At 42.1% G+C, this 27,004-nt stretch overlaps 1 protein-coding gene across 5 annotated transcripts in view; it reads right to left on the reverse strand.

The window, feature by feature from the left end:
• The window catches only part of BMP2K (BMP2 inducible kinase), a 65,584-nt gene that overhangs the window by 10,786 nt on the left and 27,794 nt on the right, over positions 1-27,004 (reverse strand). For 3 of the 5 annotated variants that reach the window (XR_014228563.1, XR_014228564.1, XM_082315718.1), the window contains exons 4-15: positions 26,286-26,428; positions 25,886-26,007; positions 24,768-24,849; positions 23,982-24,114; positions 21,564-21,667; positions 19,301-19,380; positions 17,475-17,635; positions 15,940-16,118; positions 14,818-14,913; positions 13,887-14,074; positions 11,655-11,812; positions 5,512-5,625 (exon numbers count right to left, since the gene is read on the reverse strand). Coding sequence is in view for 3 of the 5 variants with exons in the window: in XM_082315718.1 (XP_082171844.1) it covers positions 5,512-5,625; positions 11,655-11,812; positions 13,887-14,074; positions 14,818-14,913; positions 15,940-16,118; positions 17,475-17,635; positions 19,301-19,380; positions 21,564-21,667; positions 23,982-24,114; positions 24,768-24,849; positions 25,886-26,007; positions 26,286-26,428 (1,560 nt within the window). In the remaining 2 variants the exon portion in view is untranslated. The remainder of the gene's footprint in view (positions 1-5,511; positions 5,626-11,654; positions 11,813-13,886; positions 14,075-14,817; positions 14,914-15,939; positions 16,119-17,474; positions 17,636-19,300; positions 19,381-21,563; positions 21,668-23,981; positions 24,115-24,767; positions 24,850-25,885; positions 26,008-26,285; positions 26,429-27,004) is intronic. The other 2 variants (XM_082315719.1, XM_082315720.1) reach the window with 2 other exon arrangements.

Genomic DNA, 27,004 nt, shown 5'->3' on the forward strand with positions numbered 1-27,004 from the left:
GGTGGAACATCTTTAATCATATAAGAAGATCCCAGTCTTCAAGGAAAATTCCTGTTCTGATGTTCTTTTTCGAGACATCCGATTATAAGAGGATGAATTCCCTCTAACAACTGCAGTAATTACATGCCTTCTGCTGGTTCGTCCTGCTAGGGTACGGCGGGGGTGGCGGAGGAGTGGGGCATAAGGGCTTTAAGCTTCCTTGGAATTGGTAACATACTGCCACCATCATTTCAGAACAATTCGCCACATGTCAGGCCCAAGGATTACCGGCGGGCTGCAACTACATCTGCACGATTTCTCTGACAACAGCCAGAGCAGCAGCTGCTGAAGATTGTAATGGATTTACGCTGCTTACCACCTTTATTTTCAAGAACAAAAATGGGAGAACACCACACTTTTGCCTGGCATCTACTGCCTCAATATTCTTTAAAATAATTCATCTACAGGGTGAAGCATATGATTAAAAAAAAGGGTGAAAGGTGAGAGTGACTGATTGCTCCAAGTTGTGGGGAAAAATAAAATTAAAAAAAAAAAAATCACTGAATCATTTTGGAGGAAAAAGCACACCACTGGCACAACCCACACATATCATTTATTGTTGTAACGCGTGAATAAACTCAAGTTACTTTGGAAGTGTCATCTACAAAAGTTAAAGTCTCAAGATTATCTTGATACAGGGGAAGATCCGGAACCCGCATGCAGCAAGTAGCATGAATACCTGATATGACAGCCAAGGAGAGGTCATGAAGTAACATAAGCAGTATTCTCAGCGAGTGCAAATATTGCTATGTGCTTATTTTAATTGCCAAGTTAGCTCAAGCTGGAACACCGTACAACAGCCATATCAAAGCGCAGGTCTGGGCATCTTTTAACAAACAGCTCAAGAACATCCATTGTCAGAGAAACATGAACTGATGGCACGGGCTGTTTCAGTGTCATAGAGGAGCCTGGCTCAAGTCTTTTAGTTACTCCTGGTCTCGCGTCTGTGACTTCTGGCTAAGTTGGAGTGAGCTGTGTTCCATTTCAAGCTGCGGACTGCGCAGTAGTCCAAGGGCTCCAAAGCCGTGGTTTGAAACCTCGTTCAGAGCGGTATACCAAAAAGTAACCGAACGAAGAGTCGTCACCCATATTTCTTCATGCCAGAAGACCATGCTTTTTGGCTGTAACACAGTGAATGCTAATAACCAGCTATCGCAACAGAGTCCTTTCAGGGACGCAGTGTGCCCAAGCCTCCAGACGATCTCCCTTGTAGTGCTACCTGGCACGCAGCTGGCTGGTTTTCTGCCAGATCCACGCAGCTGTGACTAGCGACTTACATACCGCACCACAGAATTGCGCTTATTCCAAGACAGACACCTATAACGATCATTTAAAGACATGACCAAGTCTTCGAGTGCAGCAAGTCGGGAAGCCGAAAGGAAGCCGCTACAGAACTGAACTTGATTTTGTCACCAGTCTCCACGCAGCGAACACGCGTGCAGTGACTGGGAAGGGGTTACCTCTGTACATTAGAAGAAATAACAGTGACTTGGTCAAGACGCACCGTGTCTACAGTACAGAAGATGAGCTTTACAAACATTCAGTAGAACAGGTAACCAGCTGACCTGAGCTAGAGCCTTGTCCCAATAAGACAAGCCAGAAGACAGCTCCCTGAGATTGTCCATAGCAGCAAATTGCTTAGCAGACAGCTTCAGGTCAGCACTTGTGAAGAAATTCCTGTCACGGTTTCCCAGCATCTCCACTTCTCACACAGTCCGTCTGTATCATTGTGAGAGTTACCTCAAATCTTCTGTTACTTCTCTCAATTCCAGTATTGAGCTGCGGGAAACAACAGGCAAGCTAGCCCAGTTTAATCCCAGAAAGAGTTACTGTAAACACACATAAGATGGCAAAAGGCCACTCAGTACAACTCACGAGCAAACTGTACTATATTTATGACATTCCCTTCTTACAATTGGAAGATAGCAGAAAACGGGTGTCTCTTCTGAGTTTCTGAAACCCTCAACTTGATGTTAACAAAGGACGTTACAACACAAGCTGGTTAACACGCGCTGCAATCAAAAGCTTCCATTCCACAACGCTGACCGCAGGACCCGACTTTTCCACTGTCACCACCCAGTGTTTCAGGCATTTAGGAACCAGAACCTGGTTTTCACATGCTAGGTGCCTGTCCTAAATGCCTCATTAGTGGCTGTTCAACCGCGCTTTCTTCTCTCTTCCTCATTAAAGAGCATTGTAATTCTTTCTCAAGCCAGTTTTCTTTTCCAGCCGTCTCAAGTTCCAAGCCATTACTATTTTCGATAAACATTTAGGCATAGCATCGTGTGCATAGCAAGTTTACATATAGTACTTGTGAAAACACTTTTAATAGGATATACACCAAGTGTCAGTAACACTAAGCGCTTCTACACTGCTTTCCTATCAACTATAGCAAGAGGGACCGAGTAGCACGTTAGTTCATTTCACACAGCTATTCGCCCTCCGCACAGCATGACAAGGGACGTTCACGGGGTTGCCGGCTCTCCGTTTTTACCTGAGAAGAATAAGCACAGAAGCTCTGTTGGATAAGCAGCCTTCGTCCATCCAGTTCCAGGCTCTCCTTTCCGGCGATCCTTGCAGCAGCGGCTGCCTGAAACGCTCTCAGCTCCACAGGGAAGATCCCAAGGGCTCACAGCTCTCGGCAACCCTTGGTCCTTTCCAGCGATGACAAAAGGTTTCCAGTTTCAACCTCTGCATCTCCCTTGCATCATCTTCCCAGACACATATAAACGTACCTGATAGCACTTCTTTCGCTGGACTACCAGCACCTTATGTTGTCAAGTCAAAAGATGATAAGTGATCTTTGGCTTCTTGCTACTATCCCACATCAGATGACAGAATTTAGTCAAGAATTTAGTCAAGTGCTGCTTTCAGCAAAGAACCCTTAAGCCGCCAAAACAAAAGAAATACTCAGCTACAATCCACATAAAACAACATTTGCCAACCTGAGACCTGAGTCTCACAGAAAAAAAACAAAGCAGGTTGTTAATACAGTAGAACATATCTTCATTCAATAGGAACCGTCATTTTTTAAGAAAGTAAAATTTTCTTTTTTTATTTTAAATAGTCTGTATTGATAACATCAACACTTCATCTCACACTTCATCAACACACTTCATCTCATCGTAACTCAAGAAGTCTACATTCAGTTGTCAGAAACCCGGTTTAACAGTGATAACACAATCCGTACGTGCGCCGTAGAGACGCCACACTAAGGGAGTGAAACTTGTGCTCTAAGCAGACACAGACAGCCTCTCCCCCGAACGCCGGGCTGTGCTCAAGGTATTCAACCTCTGTTCCACTTCCTATTTGGTCATCTTCCCTTTGGTGCCCTGAGTAAGGTACACATGTGCTTTACTTCTCGGTTCCATCTTTCACAATCACAAGGAACAAACCAGAAAGAACATATTATACAGGAATGTTCAGTACAAGAAGGAATCCAAATATTAGGGACATTTGTCAAGTTTGTCCTAGAAAGTCCTCAACTAGAAATAAAACACATCTAAAATCCTCCTTTTCGTAGTTGTCTTACAACACCTCATTTCAAGACATTTCCAAGAAGAATTCCGTGGGGAAAACAAACCAGCTCTTAAAAGACATATCTTCAGATTTAAAGATTTACCATATCAGATCTGTTTGCTAAGTGTAATTCGCTGTTAACACAGAAGAAAACCTTCCTTGAAATCATGCCAGTATGTACACTTGTTTCGATTCCAGGTACAAGTCAGTAGAAAAAAGGCTGTTGAAATTGTTTGTGGGTTTTTTTTTTTCCCCCAATGAAACAGGTAACAGTTCACAACCAAGTCAACATTTCTCAAGCAGTCTGGTTTTTCAGTCATGACTGAACTTCATTTTTTTTTTTTCCCCTTAAGAGAAGGCATCTCCCCTTGTTTTTTAGCATGTCAAGAATTAAAGCTTGGGTTCACAGTAGCAAAAACAAACCATATGACATAACACAGTGAGGCCATTCCTTACCATCTAAGCTATAACTATTTGAAAAGCAGCAATGAGCAAATACATTTTTAAGACCTAAGGTGAGGAAAGAAAGAAATAATCCGTAGACACACGGGTATGAATTCTCAAGACAGGAGACCGAGCACCTGACAGTCACCCTCTCAGATGAAGTATCAATATTACTGTTCATTTTGCACACGAATTTAGGCTCACCTATTAAAGCAACCTCTTTAATGAAGACTCTAGGGTAAATCCTTCCCAACTGCCACCTATAGACTGTACCTATAGAGCAAGCATTTCTTCGCTTCAGAATTGCTTTCACACTGTATTCAACTAGTGAATATTACCAGGGTGACAGAAGGCAAACTTGTCCTTTCTGAACGAGCAGAACGAGAAGAGAAATTAAGAACGCAGTAATGAAGCAAGCAGAACTAATTCAAGTCTTCCCAACTACAGGAGGGGATACGGATGCAGAGGTATTCTTACAAATCGCCTTGCAGAACACAACAGCGTTACGCTGTTCGCTCTTCACCACGTACGGTACAACAGCACTCGTCAGCAGCAAGCAGCCCTCGTAGCCAGGCTTCAGGAACGCAAGAGGAAAGCGAAAGGAAACACGGATGCTAACTTAGGTTGGCCCCAAGTGATTTATTGTAAGGCACGTTATCTGAGCTTTTGAACTTCTGCGGGAACAGTTTTTAGAAGTCATATTAAGGCACCTTTATCACACAAGCGCTCTCAGCAAAACTTAGGTAGGCGCCTAAGTGGCTCCTTAAGTAATTGAAGCTCTTTTTACCACTTCACTGGCAGGTAGGCTTCGCTTTGCCACACGTACCAAAAAGAAAAGAAAAAAATTTAAGTGCTGATCACGCCAATGTTAAAACTGGCGATTAAGTTGCACGATGATGCAGTTTCACATTCACAGTCAATGCTGAAATACAACCGTATTTTTACTTCCATCCAAGGTAAAAACAGCCAAAGCCGAACTGAAACACAATAATGAATCCCTCCCTCCTCTCCAACTGTACAAACAACATCAGATATTTTGGTTGTTTTGACTCAATTTGCACCGAAACTACGCATTAAACGCAGCAGAAGCTTACAGTCTTCACTTGGCTGGAGAACTGAACTAAAGGAACAGCATGAGTTGGAAGCAGACTACAGGCAAGGAGCGAAATTTGGGCTTAGCAAGTAATTTGCCCTTAGCCAAAGCACTTCTGGTTCTACGCAAGTGATTCACACTGCACGGGCCCAATGTAATTGCACCGCGAAGACTACGGAGTCTGTACGCCGTGCAAGTACCAGGAACTGGATGCAGAAGTATTTTTTAATTGGAGGTAATCAACATTAAAAAAAAACTCTTCAACCCATCTACTGTCATGAGACAGCTGACACCTTCATCATTCTTTGGTCATTTAACCAGATGTACATACTTCAACAGATACACACACACATATATATATATGTACATATGTATACATATATATACGAGGTAGTGATGTTACAGATGTAACTTGCCTGGGTGAGAAATGAAAGGAACAGAACCAAAGGGATCTTCAGGAGGATTTTTCTGTGGAGCAGAATGTGGCTCCACATTCTTATCTGAAGATGCTCTCCTGTCCACCAGCCTGTCTGTAAAAAACAAAATGAAACAGAACAAAAAATAAAATAAAATAAAATAAAAATGGCAGGTCTTATGCCTATGCAAAGCTACAGTAGTATGGGGTGAGGGAGGAATATAGTCTCAGTTGGGGGGGGGGGGGGGGGTTGATGTTTTAAAGATATCCTACATCTTGAATTCATACTTCTTGATCATTCAGGAAAATTCACCTGCACAAACCTATGCTTAATCCCCTGTCCCATCCAGATCAGCGTGTATTTGGTGATGGAATGCTTGACATTAGGATCTCTCTTACATGTTATGTGCAGCCTGTGCGCTCTGTAATAGAAACTACCAGTCCTCTGTGCTATTGAGGTTTTCAAGTCAGAATCACTCTGCTATCTAACACACAAAATCATTCATTTTATCCAAGTTTTGGCCAGCCTTTGCCAGAAAAAGAGAGAAGTTGACAATCACAGCAAAAGAGTTGGGAGTACTTTTTATTAAGCATGTAACATCTGTTAGTAATTAAAAACAACTTGAGTGGCATATAATATGGAGAAATCTATTGTCTCTGTTGTATTGCCTTCGACCCTAAGGAGTGATTTTTAAAAAAAATTTTTTTCTTTTTAAAGGAGACAAAAGGTTTTTAGCAGTCAAAAATTCGAAACACTAGGAAAAGAAGTTTTTCTGTCTACGACCTTATTCTAACATTGCTGCCAACTGAAGATCAATACCGCCCCACCCAAGCACCCCGCTGCCATTCAGGAGGGTCCAGCAAGGCCCGCCAGCCCCTCGGCACCACCGCCCTGCCAAGGCGCTCCGCCCTCAGCTAACACCCTACCTCCTCTACGCAGAAGACACCGCATTTGCCTTTCCCCTTCTTTCACAGCAAGCAGCTGCTCTGCCAAGCCATCGGCAGCACAACTTGCTTGACAATTTGCCAGCGCAGAGATGCCGCTGAGCCGTGCCCTAATTACCTACACCAAGCTACCTGCACATTTCCTATTCAGTCCTTCAATACAGCACCCAGGATGCTTCCCTAAGACAACCAGGGACTAGGCAGCAAGCTCATCTACTTCAGACAGACGCATGTTAACCCCGCGTACAAAGCCCAAGAGTTTTGAAATTACATGCCTGTTTTCACAGACAAGTGTTCTGCTCGTATTCGAGAGTCCGTAATGTGAACTATCTTGTCTTACCTACCGCTAGACTTGCCGAAGAAATACAACCGGGACTTGTTCCACTACAGACAACCCCTACTTAAAGTAGAATCACAACTCGGGGCTCCTAGTGCAGGAGATTAAGTACTTGCTCTCACCTCAACACATACAGATCAAAATAGGCAGAGACTAACCGACCCAAACTAAATTATCCTACAGCGACACAGCCGTGCAGAAGAGAATACTAGCAGAGACGCACAAAAGACCAGCAGCTCTGTGTTTTATACCATCAGCTTCGAGCCTTGTAGACAAACAACTGCCAAGCATCACATCCAACAGCAGTACTTACTCCTGATTCTGAACAGTCATACCCACAGTTTTTTCTCTCCTCAGGGAAGAAGGGTTTGGTTTTCGGTTTTGGGGGTTTGGATTGGTTTGGTGAGGGGTTTTCTAGGGGGTAGGGGTTTTTTTTTTTTTTTTTGCTTATTTGTTTTTTTGTTTGAGGGGGTGCCTTTTTTTTTTAGTTTTGTCTTAGAAGAAATACATGTGACCTTCAACTTGCATCTTTACAAATGCAGACTGAGTGAGGGATGCTTTTGTCCTCTTATCCCCAGTGTCTCACCTCCAGAGGAAAACCTGCTCACTGACTGCTGCACAGCTTGCAGGCAACCAAGCTCTAGAGGAACTTTGAAAGGTGCAACAACTTGAACTACCCTTCAGACAGTCCCTGCAAATGCTGGCACGCAAGACCACGAAAGTTCAAGCCCTCAAATGACTATCAGATCTCCCAGCTTCAGCGGCAGGGCTAACAAAACAGAAAATGGATTTAAATGCTAACAATGCAAGAAAAATTAGGTACGGTGAGTAAATAGAAGGTTCCAACTAGTCCACGGCACCTAGGCATACACGTACTGGGATACACTTCCCTGGAAAAGAAAGTTCAAAATTGGCCCATTTATCGTGCAATCTAAGGCTATGGGAAAAGGACAGTCTGTTTTTCCAGTCTTCTGAGGCACAAGTGCCATTTGTCCACCTCGTACCAAAATCCGCTTCTCTTCATCAGAGCACGCTTGAGAGAAATGAGACAGTGATGGCTTCTCCAGCGTCACACACGCAGAGGCAGATTGAGCGGGGCTGTCAGTATGAGCCTTTACTGTGCTTCAGATGCAACTTCCTTAACCTAAAGATCCCAGGTTTTCCCCTCACTGAGTAATCGCACGAACGCAGCCCCGAGCACTGCCAGAGGCACGGTCCCACGGCACGGCGGACCCTTCCGCAGAAGAGCGCGGTTATTGACAACCACGAACACGGAATCCAAGCCCAGCTGTTTCCATTCGAGTGACGGGCCCAGAATTCCTCAGGAGAAGAGCGCTCTCGGGACTTTCTCAAGCACGAGAAGCAGTCGTGCACAAGGAAAGCCTGGTGAGAACCAGAGCTCTTGCCCGCAGAGATGGCCCAAGTAGTGCCTACATACTACACACACTGCGAAGATGACGGGCACAGAGCTTCGCAGGCTTTGCACCCGCAGGTCTCTCTGTTGCAGCACCGAGATGATTCCGAGCCTAACACGAATCTTTGTGCAATCCAGTGCAAAGGCTGCGCTGGTATTTTTTCCCCAGTGAGAACGACGACTCATTTTCTCGACTCCAATTCTGCACAGATGAGGTGGTTAGAGGAGCTCTTTCTAAGAAATCCATTTCTTCACAACGTTGTCAGAATCTCAGCATCACGTGTTGCTGCTGGACCATCATAAATACCGATGATAACGACAGACAAACATCAGCGTACACAAGAACCAGGAACTCCTCCACAAAGGTGCTCAGTTCAGAAATCTTCATTCAATCGCGCATTACCTTTTACTGCAACTCTCATCTTTTTACTATGAAAACTTCCAGAAAGCCTAAGCGAGGTGTTCTGTTCTATGAGTTAATTCCCTTTTTGAAGGAACAGTGATTAATCATCACAGCCATAACATCACTGCACGCACTACGACATTAAGCTACTAAATGCGTGAAATCCAAGGGTAACGTTAGCCTGACATACTACGATGACATCTCGATCCTCTAACAAAGGCTGTGTATATTTAATTACTCGTGTATTACTGTCACGAACGCAACAGCTTTAAAAATATTTGACAGATTTAAAGATATTTTTAATATAAATAAAGCATCAGTTCAGCAATACAAACCCGGCTTTTGGAAGCGGAAAGAAAGGATTAATGTTTAGAATGCTACTCAGCACCACGTAACATCACAAAGTGACAAACTTAAACAACACTGTACAGGAGTTACGAAGTATGGGACTGCCATCGCGTTTAGTAACAGAAAACACAACAATTTATCAAACCCGTATCTTCAATTCTCCCTCCTCTAGATGGCAAAATGATTCACAGTAAACTCAAAAATTGAGCAAAAAAAATTACTTAGTAGTAACCAGCAGTTTTCTCTCATCAGAGATAACCTACCTTTGAAGAGAATTAAGCCTTGACTGTTAAGATACATCTGAGGCAACTCCAGGAAGCATTATACAGTTAACAACTATTTTATAGGTATAAGCCTTAACTGCACAATAAATCTCTCCATTTCTCATTAATCCACCTAAGTTCGACAAAGTACCAGCAGGCAATATTACGTATAAGTATTTTCGCTTTGACTGCAGTCAAGGCATTAACACTGCAAGGTAAGTTCATACCATCTTTGGCACAACATCCTTAATACCAAAACACAAAGTTAAAAGGTCTTTCAAGTCTTGGATGTATCTATCTCTGTGCACACACAACCACACGTACACTGAGACTAAAACTAGCCACGCTCCCCCTCCGCTGCACCTCTAACCGCCGTCGAGCCTAAGGCCTCAGAAAAGCTGCAACTGCGCCTCAGGTCGTGTATGAACAAGGCTGCCATCTAGTGTACTCCTGGTCAAGGAAATCTTTTTTATTTTTACTTTTTCTGTATTCAAGTGACTAAAAAAACCCTAATGCTGGTTATTACTAAGCAAAAGTATGCTGTTACGTTTACTTCTCTGATAGACTATATGAAGTTTATCATCACATCCACTTCTTCTGTGCATTGAATTATCTGCTAAGAGTTGAGCCGAAAACATGCTTAAGTAGATTTGGTCTTTAAAAACTTCAGACTATTTTCAGACATGTAGTACAAAAACTGAATAATGGAATTATAGGAACAAACTGTTCTTTCTGCTGGAGTTAGCGGCACTTAGCTCCAAGTTTTTCCAGCCTTTACTAAGTCCAACTGTCTGCACACAATTCCGCATTTTCACCGAAAGGGCGGTCGGGCACCGGACCAGGCTGCCCAGGGCAGCGGTTGAGTCCCCATCCCCGGAGGTATTTAAAAGACTTGTAGACGTGGCACTTAGGCACATGGTTTAGCGGTGGACTTGGCAGTGCTGGCTTAACAGCTGGACTCGATGATCTTAAGGGTCTTTTCCAACCTAAATGATCCCATGATTTTCTATTTCCCCAGCTTACTAGAACCAGCCTATTGAGATACTCCAGGCAAGCCTATTTCTTGTATAGCATTCTCCAGCTTTTTTGTAAAGCCAATTGAAATACGTCCTTGGTTACTGTCTTCTGCTATACTTAGATTTTTTTCAAAACATGTGGCTTAACCAAATCGATCTCAAAACTTACCATAACCGCAGTCAGCAGTCCAACAGTCAGTTAAAGATTCTGGAAATGGGTAATGTTGTGCTGACCTTTTGCTTCAAGCTAACCTCCTCCAGATTCAAGAGTTTATTATTTCAACTTCATTTGGAAGCAGCGTGCCTACAGATATTCAATTCTAATACTAAGTAATTTTGAATTATAAACTTGGATTCAGAAGGAATGCTTATTTTTCAGCTGGTCCATTTTCCATTTTCCCCAGCTAGTAGGAAGTCTTTTTACTGTAAAATGTGTGCAGCTTACATCCACGTCTCAAAAACAGGAGTCTTACTTGATCAACACAGGATACAAGTGAAAACAATCAACTAGAATTCCACAAAGAAAAAAACCAGTCACTTAAGGATTAACAGGTAATGCGTACGTCTTATCCAGCTACATTTAAGGACACCGAAATCCAAGACGATGACTCAACTGAAGGCACAGGGTTTTTTTCAATTTCAAATTTTTTTCAATTACTTGCAATTCAGCTTCACTGCATTTTTAATTGCAAGGAACTTGCCGACAGTCAGCCAAGTATATACAATCTGTTTTTTGACATTGTCACATCTTACAAGTCTCACTAATAAGTCTGACCTTGACAAAACCAGTTTTCGGAAGAGCATCTAATGAGCATGTGTCAAGCCGTTAAGAAAAGGAAATAATTCCAAGTAAAAACCATCGCGATAACTGACTTCAAGAGGAAAAAGTTTATTCAACTATTGCCATATCAGAACAATAAAGCAGCCCTTACACGTAGCCACTCATCAAAAAGGACATTACAAAACATTAACATAATGTAAGAGATCAATTTTCTTTCGGGCATTTTCAAAGGACGTATCAGACCCACAGAATCTTCTGCTCTGGTGTGCAAGAAAAAAGCTGGAAAGGAATAAAGCAAGCAGCCACACTTTTCTTCCTATCTGACAACATACCTCTGCCGTTCAGAGCTTCTTCACAATCAAGGTGACACAAGCGGCATTTAAGAGCTAAGATATTACCATTTCTGCAGTATTTGCGCCAGTAACTACCGATTTTAGACAGTGAGTTCCTATTGCACACATTTTCAAAAAGGGAAAGGAAAGGAAGAAGACAGGCCCAACTCTGCCCTCAAATGCTCAGAAAGAATTCTCTGTACACAGACCGCACGGCGCTTCCACAAGACAGGTGTTGGAACTGCTGAGCAACTACAGAGCCCTTAGCTACTGCGAAGCAAAATAAGCCTTCAAGCGTCCCTTACTTGATCTTAGCAGGTCAAATTCTCTGTCCAGCAGCTCCTCCTCTGTCAACTTGGAAAAATTGTCCTCTCCAAAAGGGTTCCAGCCTGACATATCAGGTGGGTTATTGATGCTCTGCTTTGGGTAACTGGCCATTGCTTCAGCATCAGGAATACCTGACCTGTAGAGTCAGTTCATGGAAACAAATAAAGAGAAACGTTACCGGATCATTTATCAGGGTGAAAACCTATGACATACTTCAGCATGCCAAAATGCTACATACAAGTAACACACACGCATTAATAGCTTATCCCAAAGGCATATGAAAGCTATTTTAAGGGAAAGCGGATCACTTGAAATATGTGGTTTGATCGCATAATTTCCGTACGCAATCCCTGGACTTCTATTTTTCAATTTATTAACTGTAGCCACAGCACAGAATCTTTCGTCAACGCGACATGCGAGGGCAAAAACTGTCTTTCACCTATAGTCATTTCTGTATTGCCATAGGAGACTACCTTGTTTTCCTGAAAAAAAAAAAAGCCTCCTAAACATGTTAGAAATTTTCATCGGTCCTCTTAATTTTCAAATTATTTTTTCTTGGCACATTAAGTGTTTTTGAATCCTACATCCATCCAACTGATACAATTAACTTAACCAGTTGACATCACAGCTTCTGCTTATATTTGTCTTATCTAATAAGGATAAGGAAACCTTTGACCAGACGCATTTTTCCTTTGATGCTTTTTTTAGCCAATTCCGCCTACCGCTTCTCTGTTTGTCTGAAGCGGACTGGAAAAGCAGCTATCAGCCAGGTACTGCATGCTAACTGGTTCTTCATGGCCAGCTAGGCTCTGCCGGCCACACCTGCAGCCCCGCTCCACGTGGAACCATCTCTTCAAGGCCAGAGAAGAGCGAAGCAGGTCATCACTGTCAGCTTGGGTGCTGCCTTCCCACAAGATTACTGGCTCTTTCTCGTGAGAGAAGGACAATGTGCGATACAATGCATTGCATTTAGTACGTCAAGGGAAAAGAAACTCGTCACCCCTTCCTTCAATACAATAAGTCCTATTTTTTGTTTACAAGATCCATCTTATGCATTGCAAGCCATTGCTAACTCCCAGTCACTGACTTGCAGCTGAAGAGCAGGATCAAAACCTTCAGCCAAACACACAGAAGAGAAACTGGAAATATACGTATTTGCTTTCAGACTGGAATGATTCCTTTCAGAAATTATTTGTGACTTAAGTACTCTGGCAATAGAGCTGACCAAAGTACAGCTGTTAAGTCTCAGATACCGGCACAGAAGCGCAGGACGAGACTCTCTGCTAGGAATAAGACGACCTAACTGGCGAGACGAAGCCAAGCTGGTCACAGTGACACATGATATGATATCGATCCAGCCTACAGCAGGCAAATATTTTGCCTTTTACTCTTTCAATACACGGTAACCTAGAAGAGACCGAGACTGAGAGCAGCACCTGAAACATGAAAGCCACAGTATTAACTGAAAGCCTGTGTCAAGGCTGACTGCACCAAAGACTGCAGCACTCCCACAATTGCAAAGGACTTCTCTTTCAATATAGTATAGCAGGAACCTATATAAACGTATAACCTAGTTCATAACGTGAGTGAAACTGGACAAATGTGCGATTTCCTTATTTTCAATATCAAAAAAAGGAAGGGTTTTTTTATTCCACACGCTGCTTTTCATAAGAGTTGAGGGGAAAATCATTTATTCTATTTTTTTGAGCAAGGGTAAGTCCACAAGCCCCTGCAACAGGATCACATCGCTGCTGAGGTGTACTCCATCATACAACGTAGTCAAGTCAGACCGCCGAGCAACAGACATAAGAGTTAGAAGCCCTAGCAAATGAATATATATATATACATAAAACTTCTCTTAACAGAGTGTTTGAGATGACTTTCACTCGCCAATAACCTCATTCAACATCGGCTACTGACCATCCTAAGCAAAGCGGTTAGCAGTCAGTTACTGGAATAAGTCCATCAACAAGAAAAACTGGAAGACCGGTTCTTAAACAAGTTTTCTCAGGCTCATCTGTTAACAAGTTAAGTGTCCCGCTTTCCTCTCAAAATATCCTTTACCACACAACAGCAACTATCCAACTGCTTTAAGTAATAGCTTACTATTGAAGCACGTCATTTGTGACAAAAGGGTTCAGCAGCGCTCACCGCAAATAGGAATGTAAGCCATAAGCAACCCTCGGGTACATTTATCTCGGCATACTTGCCTGCTTGCAGGGTAGGGAGAATCTGCCACTGTTCCAGCATGCACTGGAAGCGACCCAGGGTAGGAGATTAAGGCTGGTGAGAAGTCTTGTGGAGAAGTGATATATTCAGGAGACCGCGCCTGTTGCGACCGCTGTTGCTGCTGAGCAAGCATCTGCTGCTGTAGGAGAGCCTGCTGATATTGCTGCACCTAAGGATGATAGCGATCACATTACTACAATTCACATGGGCCAGCGTCAATCTCGTCTGCTAAGTAACAATATCGGCCTTGTGGCCCAGCGCCCTAACCCCCACCACGCTCCAGAACAGCTTGGTAGCTTCAGCAGAAGCAAGAAGCCAGACCTGTCCGTTATACGGGTGAAAAGAAACTGCCCTGACAGGTCAGCAATACCGTTTCTCTCTCAGGTTGCAATAATTACAGAAAGTAAGTATATGCTACGGCAGCACTAACAAGTTCGTTTTCATCACACCCTATTCTTAAATATTAATAATCAAAATCACAGGACAATTTCTCCTGACTTTTGAAAAACATACTACGCCGGTTAGCTCTCTTGCTTTTCAAGTAGGAATTCGATGCCAACACATCATCTAGAACTTTGTACCATAACACACACATGTTGCTGTGGTCACCACTGGAAACCTTAAGCACAAAGTACGTTTCAAATGAGAATATACCCGCCTAATCAAGTTTAGGATATATCCCATCTCATTAATACAGAAGTGCAACTCCAGATAAGCTTTTGCAACCAAGTTTGGGGTAACTTTTTTTCCCCTCAACTGAGTATCATTTTAGATGCTCAACTTCACACTATTTACCGCATCCACAGCTCGTTAGAACTACGGACAGACTTCTCTTACTCCATCTTTGCAACAGACTTACAAACACAGCACGCATTCTAAGACTGTACCATCTACGTTCCATTCTTGACATACCATAGCAGGATACTGAGATTGGGAAGGCTGCTGCTGGTAGACAGACTGCATCAACAGCTGCTGCTGGACCATCTGCTGGTGCACTGCTTGTTGATACTATAGATTAAAAGAAGAAAATAGCTTTAAGAAGTCACGATCCCCCCTTTAGAAACATCCAGATATTTAGAAGAAACATCAATTAAAATAACACTTATGTGACTCAGCACCATTTTTCCCTGAAGATATCATGTAACGAAGAATCAGCTTGCAATTCAGTCACTGCATTTTAACGACTCTGTCTTCGTAAGCTTTTCCATTTTTTCCCCCCAATCAATACCAGCCTGTTTAACTAAAAACAAGACTACATATTCAGCGCTGCCTTTTCTACTGCAGTCCTATTAACATCCCAACTTTTGCCATTTTCACCAGTGCTGAGCCCCTTTGGAAAATCAATCAGCTGTGCTTTAAAGCATAACATGTCTCAACGGGGGGGGGGGGGGGGGAAGAGAGGAATAGCTATAGGTGCCTTGGACAGAATCTGAAAGTTCTTGTCAGACCCAGCTGCTCTTCTGCTATGGTTACACTTAGTGGTGCTACGCAGCTCAAGCAATTATACTTGACAGTATGCAAACTGGACAGTGGTAGAAGAGGTGGGATCCATGAAAAGAAATCCATGAAAAATCTGGGCCGGCAGAACAACTACAAAAAGGAAGCTCTCACCACGAAAAACTGAGGAAAACCAAAACTGCAAAAATCCTACTCAGAAGGTCTACGTACAACCATCTACTGCAAGCATAGCGTTGTCACCTAGATAATTCCTAACGTTCATCTCAAGCGCATTTACACATATACAAAACCTTTATTTGGGCCACATGGTGCTGATTCAAAGTGAGCCGGGATTCAGGGTCAAACTACAAAAACAAGACAGCACAAAGAAAGCAGCTTTCTAGGATAAGCATTACAGTGCCTACAAAGAGACAAATCAAAGGAAAAAGAAGGGGCAGGAGCCATGATCCCTTTCTCTCTCTCCTAGCAGGAGAAAACCAGGCAGCAACAGCAGAAACGTTTAACTAGCACGTGATTCCAAGCGTATTTAACAAGCGCGTGTCTCTCAGAAACTTGTTCAACAGATTTGACTCATACCTGCTGAATATAAGCATCCTGAATCGTAGGTTGCTGCTGCTGGTGATGCAACTGGTGTAGCTGCTGTAGCCTCCAGTCCCCCTGCTGCAGCTGCTGGAGAACTCTGTTCTGCTGCGGAGGGTGCTGGTTGGTCCCTTGGGACGGTACGATTTCTTGTCCGTTCCCTGGTCGCGTGGTTCCTGTAACATTCAGACAACCCTACTGACACGCTCATCGCTCAAGTTTAGCTAGAAAGCTCCCTGGCAGTTAACCTCTTCATTTAACACTTCAAGGTGAAACAGTTTATAAGGCTCCCTTCCTGGTCTGACAACTACTACAGCTGGTAGATAATCAGTTCACCTCTCCAAAAATACTTCCAGGCCTGTCAATATACTATTTCCACTTGGAAGACACGGGAAGCTTCCTTTGATCTCACAACAGAGCAAGCTGGGTTCAAGACTTCTGCTTTACTTATACTTAAGTTGCACCTTCTAGGATCTCAAACCCTAACTCTCAACGCACACAAGTGACACACAATTTTTTTTCGTTTTTAAGGGAACTATTGGCTCACTTGTCAAATTCCTTTAAACAGAACACCGGATTAAATTCACCATTTGATTGTTTTTGCAGCTTTTCAAGTAAGCAGTTACTCACAGAAATCAGTTTCTTGCCTCCCATATTTAAATTCTGAAGTGCCCAGGAATCATCTGTTCCCTGTACTAAGAGGAACAGCTTTCCGAGTTGGACGTTATTTGGATCCTGCCTCGTACAAGTTGCTTACACCTGGGACACGCATGTTCTCAGCGGCTTTTTGACCGGAGGTTTTGCCAATACCATCCCCCAAGCTTCTCCTCCCACACTGTACCGGACACATAACACCACAAAGCGCAACTAGTGAAGTATTCAACAAATAAGTGAAAACCGCTTAAATGAATATCTATCAGAGCCATAACTCTTTCTGAATGAGATAAAGGAAACCTCACAAAGGCTTTACTGAAAGCCCATTTCACTCGATGGAGTCTCCCTCAGTTACTGCTCTGCTGCCCCTCTATCGCACCCACAGTGCCACGCGGAAGGCATCGGTCGATCGTTAGCCAAGGCACATTTTTACATGGTTCCAGCCCACAAATAATACCAGCATATTGCTGGGATCTCATGACTTACTGAGGCACAGGGAAAATAATTTTCCTACTACAACGAAAGTGGTTTGTTACAGACGAGCTCAGTACTTGTAGTGAATTTTTTCAAGTCAAAACCGAGCATGAACTTCTCTCACCGTCCGCAGTGGGAAAGTTAGAGCAAAATCAGTGTTTAGCACAATGAAACAAATACCTTCACTTCTCAACAATTTGCAATTATTTTTTGCAGCATCTGGTCAAACTTATTACTTGGGCATTTAGAGCCTTTCAGAAAGAATAAAGATTTGGTTTTTGGCATATAAAAAAAACCAGATTAATTTGAGTTTTAAATGTCGTCCCTACTAGAGCAAGACGGAAAAGAAACACAAAATTCATTCTGCATTTGTTTTGGTCCATCCTTAGACTTGGTTCAGTTACCTTTTTGCCCACGATTACCTAATTCACCAGGAACTTGTACTTTGACTGGAGTTGCTGAGCTCTGGATCGTCAGCACATTAGAAGTGGCAGTGCTTGAATTGGCCTTTGGTCTTTGTCGTGGTGCAATTGAGGTTTCTGTTGGTCCAACGGTATCTGTTATTCTGAAATGGCAAGTTTTCCATCAGAGAGACTTGAGTAGAAAAGACTGTTTCTTCTTCAAACTAGACACAGTATATCTCTTAATAGCTCAATTATGTCTTAACCCTGTGCTGCTCTACTTCTGAATCGGATTCTAATACCTTAAAATTAGCTTCCCGAGATTCCACTCACCACCCATTGCAGCCATAGGATAAATGACTGCTGCAGAACACCACTAAGCAGGAGCTACGCAACAGCCGCCTTCCCAAGGGGACCGTGGCAGGAGGTGAAATTTCTCTGTATAAGCTTTCCTCAGTTCGCAGTAGAGAGCGAAAATGATATGCAGCGCTTGAGTCAGTAATCCCAAGACTACAGATATGATTACTGCTCATACATACAGGAAATAAGATTAAGTACAATCTTATCTGTTAAGTCAACCCATTTCTACTTTTTGTTGTACATTTAGCCTCTAGCAGCTATAACACCCATCAACTGCTCACAATATCTGTGTCTTCCTTGCAGTACTTGAGAGCTGTGTAATAGTCCACCACGGTAATAAAGATGTTCAAAACCAAAGTCCTTTTCAGCTTTAATCCTGTTATCAGGTTATAGTATACGCATTTTTTAAGAACTGTCCAACTGCTTAAACACACTGATTCACTAGCTGAGCTCCAGTACCTAACACCTCATGCTAGTTCCTACCATACTATATCAAGACACCGTCTGCCTTAACCTGCTGTAACTCAGGGCCGTCAGGAAAACATTATTTAGCAAGAACTCTGAATCTTCCTACTACCATCTAGCCGATTTAGCTGGCGTTGAAAACACGATTCCACAGATACTCTAGGCCCGCCCTACGCTGCACATCACCAACTGACAGCAGAGCCAGCAACACCAACCACATCCAGACCAGGACATCACCTTAAAACGGCACAGACATAGCTCAAACACAGCCTAGATGAGACTATGCATTTTCTGCTCATTCACAGTAGGCTAACGAAGCCAGAGTTGAAATAGAGCTGATAATTATATAGCTGAATATAACATTACTCAAGTCACACACGTTGGTAGATTCAAAACCCAAACAACTTCCATGACCAAGGAATAAAAGCATAGAGGATTCTTCCAGCATCAGCCCTAAGCATACGCCACAGACCACAGCTAAAGTAAAAAGCATGAACAGAAATTCCCGAGGTTTTGGTTTTGGTTTTATTAACAAGTTTAAAGAAAAAAAGGGATATTTTGGTATAAAAATCAGAATTTTTGTAAGAACGAAATCCACTTTCAGTCAGATTTGATTTGAACATTTAAATACAACTCCTAAGAACAGTTTACCTGCACCATATTATCCTCACCTGCCACTGAAAAGCTTATATTTCCAAGTTCACTCATCACACTAGGAGGAAATAAAGCAGATCAGAAACAGACTGCTAGCGTGCACTTAATCCACCAAGAAACAGGATCTCAGCTTCTCTCCGTGGATTCTCGATACAATGAAAAAAGCAATGGAGTGGAATCCAGAGAGACTTGAAGCGCTTAGAATTGCAGTTTATCTATGCTACTGATCCCTGCTACTAAGATAATTCTTCATTTATTAACCACCATATGAAAACAGGTTTCAGACCAACATGTTGCTTAACAATATTACCTAAAAAAAACCCCACAGTAAAGCCACATCCACTGCTCACCTTGCTTTTATTTGGCTTTTTCTAGCAGCTGCCTCACTAGCTGTCATGGGTTCAGGAAGAGTTGAAGGGACAGGAGAATTCTTGGGAAAAATAAATTGGAACAAATTAAAAAAACGAAATCCTGAAAGAAAAAAATCATTACATATTGAAGACGACGACTTGGGTTCGAGTTTTTCACGTTACAAGGCTTCCTGCAGAACTCACTCACACGGCTGTAGATTACAGGTGGTTTAACCGAACGGTATCTCTACGTTCTCTTGTCTGTCGCCAAAGTAAAACGAAACCATCGCTGGCCTGACTGTTGGGTCAACTACTTCACTTCATTTACACACTACCAACTACCCACAATAAAGTAAAACGTGGTCACCAAATGTTTTCTTCTAACTGCACAGAGCAGAGACTTATTTTAGCCTTGCGTTTAAGAAGTAAAACGAAGCCTAGCATTTGGATGAAACATCAGTAGCTTGTCAGTCCACTCAGCTCTTCCACCTCCACACAAGTTGCGGAAAACCATGCGGCATCTAAGCTTCCATGGTCCTTTAGATTAACCCATCTCAGTCCAGTTCCTGAAGGAGTTACATTTCACCTAAACCGCATTTAACCAAGGAAAACGGCCATTTTGGGGGAGGGAGGAGGAAGATGGTCTCTACTATTTGTGACCAGGTTTAGATTTGTGTTCTTCACTGTACGTAAGGAGGTAGTGCATTCGTAATTAGAGACAGAGTTATCGATTATCAAATACAGCTTCTGAAGACTACCATCAGTACTGGCATTAGTCAGAGGCCCAGCAAGGAGAGAGACAGGCATACTTCTGACCCTCCCTTGCAAAAATAAGCTGCAGCCAAAGGCGGCATACGGCACTCAGCCAGCCTCTCTTCTAACCTAGAATGGTCTTTCTTATATTCCCACCCAGCTTCGACGGGGAGGGCCAGGGGCGTCCGTGTGCGCATTTTGGCGCTGCTTCTCTTTTACGGCAGACGCGCACGCTGGAGGGGCAAGCAGCACCGGAGAACAGCAACAGAAGTCAGGGCACAGGCTGCTGCTCTTACTGCTGTTTTAACACACCAGCGGAAAAAACAAACACACCCAGCAGCTTCACTTTATAAGAATACTCCAGGCATTTTTACTTTTCTAGGCCTGTCACGGGGCAAAGGGCCAAGCAAGCAGGCAATTCCTATCTGCAGGGGAACAATAAAAACATCCAAGAAACAGACGTATTCTCACATCCTATGTGTGAGGTGATACTGCTCCTCCAAAGAGTAACAGAGTAAATTCCCAAATTATGTTATGTCAAAATTAAGTTACATACTTGCTCAAATTTCAGGCTAAAGTATTTGAGGGAAAGAATAGTTACTGCACCTCCTAACGACACGCTGCAACAGCATAACGCAAAACCGTTCCAACCACTTGAGATAGCCTTTACCTACAAACAGTAAGTTCTTCAAGGTTTTCTGATTTTTTTAACCTAAGCTTCCAAAAAGCAACCCTCACATTGACTGAGCACTCACATTTACAAGGATCAGCGATAAAGGAATTCAAAGGGGTCTCAGTGAGTCCACTCATCTGCCTCTGAGGGCAGAGTATGCTCTAACTGACATTTGTTCCAAAATGAACTTGGAGACGGATTTGTCCTGATGCCCACCTCGAGTATCACTGTATAATCCTGAACGTTATTGATGTGCCCTCAACTTCCATTGCACAGCCATTAGCCCTGTGAATGAGATGATCTCCGAGAGACAGTTCAGGCTTTCAAACCAAGTTCAAACTCACATGGAAAGCAAGGGTAGGAATGCAGGCTAACCGAGGCACTACTCTGCCTTCCAGTTCACTGTAGTCCTTCCAATGGATTAACATAATTGCTAAGGACGATTAAGGAAAAGGGTTTATCTAGAACAAACATAAGTGCTCTTGACGCTACAGTTACGACATTAAACCTTCTATTGTCAACAAGTTTAAGTTCTGTAGTATACTTCAAACTAATTTTATTAGACACAAGGTATTAGCAACGGTTAAAACCACAAGTCATGTATTGGTGCAGTATAAATGTAATTCATGAAGCCGTGCCCTCAAAATAAAAAAATATTTTGTTTCGAGAGCTTATATTGTATGTACGCAATAGCAACCTGAAGTGTATTCTGCTCTATGTTTTACATGTAGGAACAAGATTTATGAAGAAATTGAAATGATCTTTCTCAGCTGATTTGAGGGACTTTTCTCAATGCCACCTACACTAAAAATACAGAAAAAATTCAAGACTACTTACATTAATATTAGACACTGGACAATCCTTTTTGGCAAGTTTAAAGGCGAAGTAAGATACTTGAAAGATATCGGGTCTCCGTTCTTGATCAGGTTCAAGCATATATCCTGCAAAAATTGGTAAGACCAAGTTATCATTGTTATCACTTCATCAAAACGTCTGTTGAGACAGCGTGCTACCAGCAAGAAGTAACTCAGCACCTCCGCCAAAGAAGCTTGCCCCAGGAAGAGTAATTTTTATTGTTGGTTTTCGGGCGGTTTTTCATTCCTTTTCGTCAAGTCAAACAGTTTCTAGGGTCAAATCTAATTGGAGAAGATGTATGCTGTTTGATATTTTGACACTGAGTTGTGGAAAGGGTAGCTAAACTGAAGAAGTAATTAATAACCTCAGAGAGAAACAATGTAAAAGCAACTCACGGTACTAGAATTTCCTAGGGTTAATACAAAATCCCACGTAGCTAACAGAAGATTCACAGATACATCTAACTGCGTCAGGCTAAGGTGCTACAGCATCTTTTGTCTTGCAGGTTTAGTAGGCTATGCACACTTTTGTATATTTAAGAATATTTTCTAAACAAGCTGAGCCTCTAAGAATATGTTCAGCTGCATAGAAAACGAACAACCTATGAAAAACCTAAGTTCTCTGTTTTGTAGAGAAAATTGAGCTACATTTCTGAAACTGTTCAGTAGTACAGCCAACCTTAAACAAGATTTTGTAAGAAATCTTGAAGTACTTTTTTTTTTAATTAATATAACTTTAGACAGATCTCACAATTTTACTCAAAGCCATTATTTCACGGCCAATATAGTGCACAGTTTTAATAGGTTTTACAAAATAAACTCGATTTAAACTAACAGTGACAGCACTATTAAGTGGAAACAGAACACTTATCATGAAGCGACTCCTGCCACTTGATTCTGAAACATTAGATTTCAGACGAAGCCAGAAGTCCCTGAAATACCTTTTATGACCAACTGCAGCTTTCTTTGGCTTCCATTCCAAATGGAAAGAAGAGAAGTTTACATGATGAGATTCTTACCCACCCACATCCATTCCATGCCAGTAACGCTCATCTTAGCACCGCAGTTCATTGAATCTTAGTAAATCTGCATTCATACTTATAAGGAGACAGGATTAAAACCTGTACTCTTCTAAAAGTAACAGAGTGACACAGAGAAAAGTATTTTGTCACGTGAAAATCCATCTCATTTTGACGGTTAAGTGTTTGCAGAAGGTAAATGCTTACCGTGGTAACTGCTATTTCTCAATTATGAATGTGTGTACATTGCGTTTGTTATTTTCTATTATATGAAAGCATAAACTATGTGGTCAACACATTTCTAACTTAGAAATAAATTAAAAGAGGTCCTATTCGAACTTGCCGAATCTTTCGTATCCTTTCAGTCGCACTCTTTCAAATTTAAGTGCTCAAAGTCGAGACCACAGACAACTGAAAACACCATTATTGCTGTCAATATTAGATCCTGTACCTCTGTACTTGGATAACAGACTAATCGCTAGCTTCAGAGCTTGTTCTTGTCCAAAGTTTCCCTTCATACTCTTTGTGCTTCCAAACTTTTGTCAGAGTTCATTTCTGACAGTTCAGGTTGCACAAACTTTTATCAGGTTTTTGTTCTTTCATAAACCACGAAACTACTGTAAAATTCCCCCCAGCGCAACTCACCTCAGTACCTTTATGTTTCTAAACTAAACCTGCACTTCAATTTCATCTAAGCACAACTGTCCGACTTGGATAGAAAATACTATTGGCCATCTGACATTCCATAGAAAATACACACTTAAGAGCAAAAAGGAACTATGAATAAATTAAGAGCTACTCTTTCCATTCCCCGTGTCCCTTTGTGGTTTATGGCCACCTAACGGGAAAAAAAAGCAATCATCCATGCCTCCCAAAGAAACCAAAAAGTTGTTTTAACTCCAACGAAGCTCTTCTGAGTTGAGAAGTACAATTTGATCTGGCGAGTCTTTGCACTGTTTTGTCCTGTTTCAATTCTGAAGTTATCGTCAACTCATCCATTAAATGCCCACAATACAGTAGCCGGTTTTAGCATGCCAGCTGTCCAGGAGAAAGCCCCGTTTGTACTTCATTCACCTGGCTCACTTTTAGCACCATTTCAAAGAAGATTGCTCTAGGTTTCTGAAATTCCTCCGTAGACGGGCACCGCGGTTCTGTACCCTGGGGCACGGTCCTCCGTTGAGCAAAGGGATAGGCAAGCCTCCTTTCAAGGGCAAGCGCAGGAGTTGCAAGACGGCCGGTAGCCAGGAGCAACTCCCGCTGCTCACTCAAGAACCCAGCCAGTCCGCACCACCCATCCAAGTCACTCGCCTACATCAGCGGGATCTTCTGTGTTTTATTTGATTTATGAGGCAAAAGAATTGCTCTGCTGCCCAGATACTTACTTATCAGACAGTGTATACTATGAGAGTATCGGGAATTGTCCGGAATGGTAAAGCTTCCATCGCAAATAGCAACTTGACTTTCTCCAAAGGGAAGTGAAAAGAAACAAAGTTTATACAGCAAGCAGCCAAGTGCCTGTAAAAAACAAATACAGGCACTGTAAAGCGATGAGAGTAAGCCTTGTACACAATAAAGCAGCACCAACAAGAAACAAATTGCATCCTAGCTACAGCCCATGCTGGCACTGTTATGGGGAAGCTGCAGTAGGAAACGCTGTTGCTGTGACAAGCTGATACATAAAGCAGCTCTAACAAGGCTTTCTTTCTTATTGCGTCCTACGTTAGGCCGCAAACTACCAAAATGAGAGCACGCCCCAAGAGCTGCATGCACATTGTCCCATCACCCAGATATACCGCCAGCATTTCCCCTGAATTCAGTCTTCATTTACTTCACTGCACATCCCCGCATCAAAACACTTTCCCTTACCATGCTGCCAACAGGTTTCCAGGAGGAAACACCACTGACTATTAAGCAGCAACCTGAGCCGACGGAAAGTATAAAATTCTAAATCACGACCCCCTTAACTCAAAATTATCATCGCACGTGGCATTCATTTTCTTGACACAAAACACAGCTACCAAAGATACCTCTACTATATTCTGCATTGTATAGCTGCATGATGTACTTCACTTTCAAAGCATTAGTTTTTCAGTTAGTCAGTGGTGCTTTTCACACACACCCACCCCCCAATTAGTTCCATATTCCATAGTAGCTGATTTTTTGCTTACCCAGATATCTGCCTTGGTAGTAATTGGTTTTCCTCCATAGAGATTGATCATTTCGGGAGCTCTGTACGATAGTGTTGTATACCTAGCAGTATATAATTAGAAGAGGAGATAGATGAAAAGCGTTCCTCAGAAAGGAAAGCGTGTTTTCCTGCATCTGCCGCGCACACGCCGTTCACACCCGCGTTTCATACACGCGCCTGGAATTCTCTTATGCGACGCAAGTCATTGATTGCATTTGCAGCATCATAGAGAATATTTGGAGTAGTATCAAAATTATCACGCGCAAGAATAAATATTTAGTCAGCTAAAATTCGCTTTTCATGTTATTTCCCCAGCACGTGTACTTCTGCAAGAGTCACTTGGCTTAAATAATGCGAAAACCCGTCATTTGACACATCATGGAGAAGTCCTACACAAGTATTCCCTATCGCGTACTGAAACGTACAGAATGTGGACTTCAAAAAACTAACATCTCAAAATAGTTACTAAACTGGAAGTCAAAGTATTTTTCAGAGCTGGAAAAAAAACCCTGTATCTCTGTATAACTTGAGAACAAGTAGCCTGTATTTATTCCTCTGTAGTAGTTAGCCTGAAGGGGTAAAACCAAACTAACACATGTTTTCAAGAGTGCACCTGTAATACAAGTTAAAAAAATTTTTCTCATCACTTTTAGGACAATAAACACAGACCTCACTCTATAAATAAGACTCTACATAAATCCAATCCAATTCTTATTTACATCAGTTCTTTTTCTCTCAAACTGTTAGCTGTATTAAAGTAGCACGAATTTAAAATATCAAACTCCTAAAATGGCCAGTAAGCAGACCTATATTTTTCAACAACTTAATTTCAAAGCAGCATGTTTTTTTCCAACAGTTTTATTCTGAAGAGTCTCAGTTTTGCAAAACCAATCAGCGCACAAATGGAAGAAATCTATGTTAGCATGTAGTTCCACTGTTTTACTATATTTATGTCCACATTCCTGCAAATTCAACCCTTAAGTTCAACCCTTAAGTTCAATTCATACTAATAAGATATGTACACACTGCACAATAGCACACGGAGTTTACTAGCAGCATAATCATTGCTTATGACAGGCCACTTAGAAGTGAACTTACTTTTTAATTTCTTCTTCCACCACATTAACACCATCTTTTTGAGGATTAAGATATTTGTTCGTAGCACTGCCGAAATCACAGAGAACATAGTTCCCGCTATCGTTTAACAGTATATTCTCCACCTTGAAAGGAAACGGACACGCAGAAACGTGAGATGCAAGTAACCGCATTAAATTCCGAGTTAACTGTTACTACGCCTTCCCGCACACAGACGTGTGGTTTTCAGGAAAACCAACTGATAGACTTGGCATTAGCAATGAGTGATGTCCTATGGCTTAGTTTCTCTGTATAAAGCTCCACCCAGAGCAAGTGCTTCCCTAACTACAAGTCCTATATTCTCAATGCTTTTTAAGTAGATCATTGATGTTAACCTGGATGTTCCTTTTTATTCAGTCCATACCTTCAGATCCCGGTGAACTATAGGTGTTTTGCACTGATGCAACCGGGCAACGGCTTCACAGGTATCACAAAATATTCTCATCACTTCTGACTCAGTAAAGCCTGTCTGCAGACGCCGATTCATCTGATTCACAACTTGCCCAGCTAAAAAAACAAGAAGGGTTTGGGGTTTTTTTGAGTAATTACTATGAGGTGCAGAAGTAAAGACTAATTTATATGCAAAAAGTCCACAAATAAGATGCAAGAAAGATTTCCACAGTCACTGTATTTCAATAAAACAAACCTGGTTTTCCAAATGCACACTCTTCTATCATCCTAGACAGAAAAATTTCTGTCTCAAATGAAAAAAAAAAAGTCTCTATGACTGAAACCCATTTGGGACTAATTGTGACAAACCCAAAGAAGCACCCATCACACAAAGACGTTACCTCAGAAGTGTCTCTTGCGTTTAGATCCATAGCCAAAACCCTGTCAGCCAACTGACTTCCATTTGATACATATTCTAGACACCCTGTCTCTTTGTCTTTCTGGGAGGCAAAGGAAAAAAAAAAAAAAAAAAAAAGAGGAAAAAACGAGCCCTGAATCCACCCTTACAGAATGACCTCACTTAACTTGTCCACAGGTTTCTCTATAAGACCGGGAATCATTCTCTCCCCGTTTCTTGCAGTAATTTTACCAGAAAATACTAGGCTCTTCCTACCACAACGCTCACTTAACACT

This window comes from Platalea leucorodia (genome assembly GCF_965183815.1).
Source record: "Platalea leucorodia genome assembly, chromosome: 6".
Taxonomy (NCBI): domain Eukaryota; kingdom Metazoa; phylum Chordata; class Aves; order Pelecaniformes; family Threskiornithidae; genus Platalea; species Platalea leucorodia.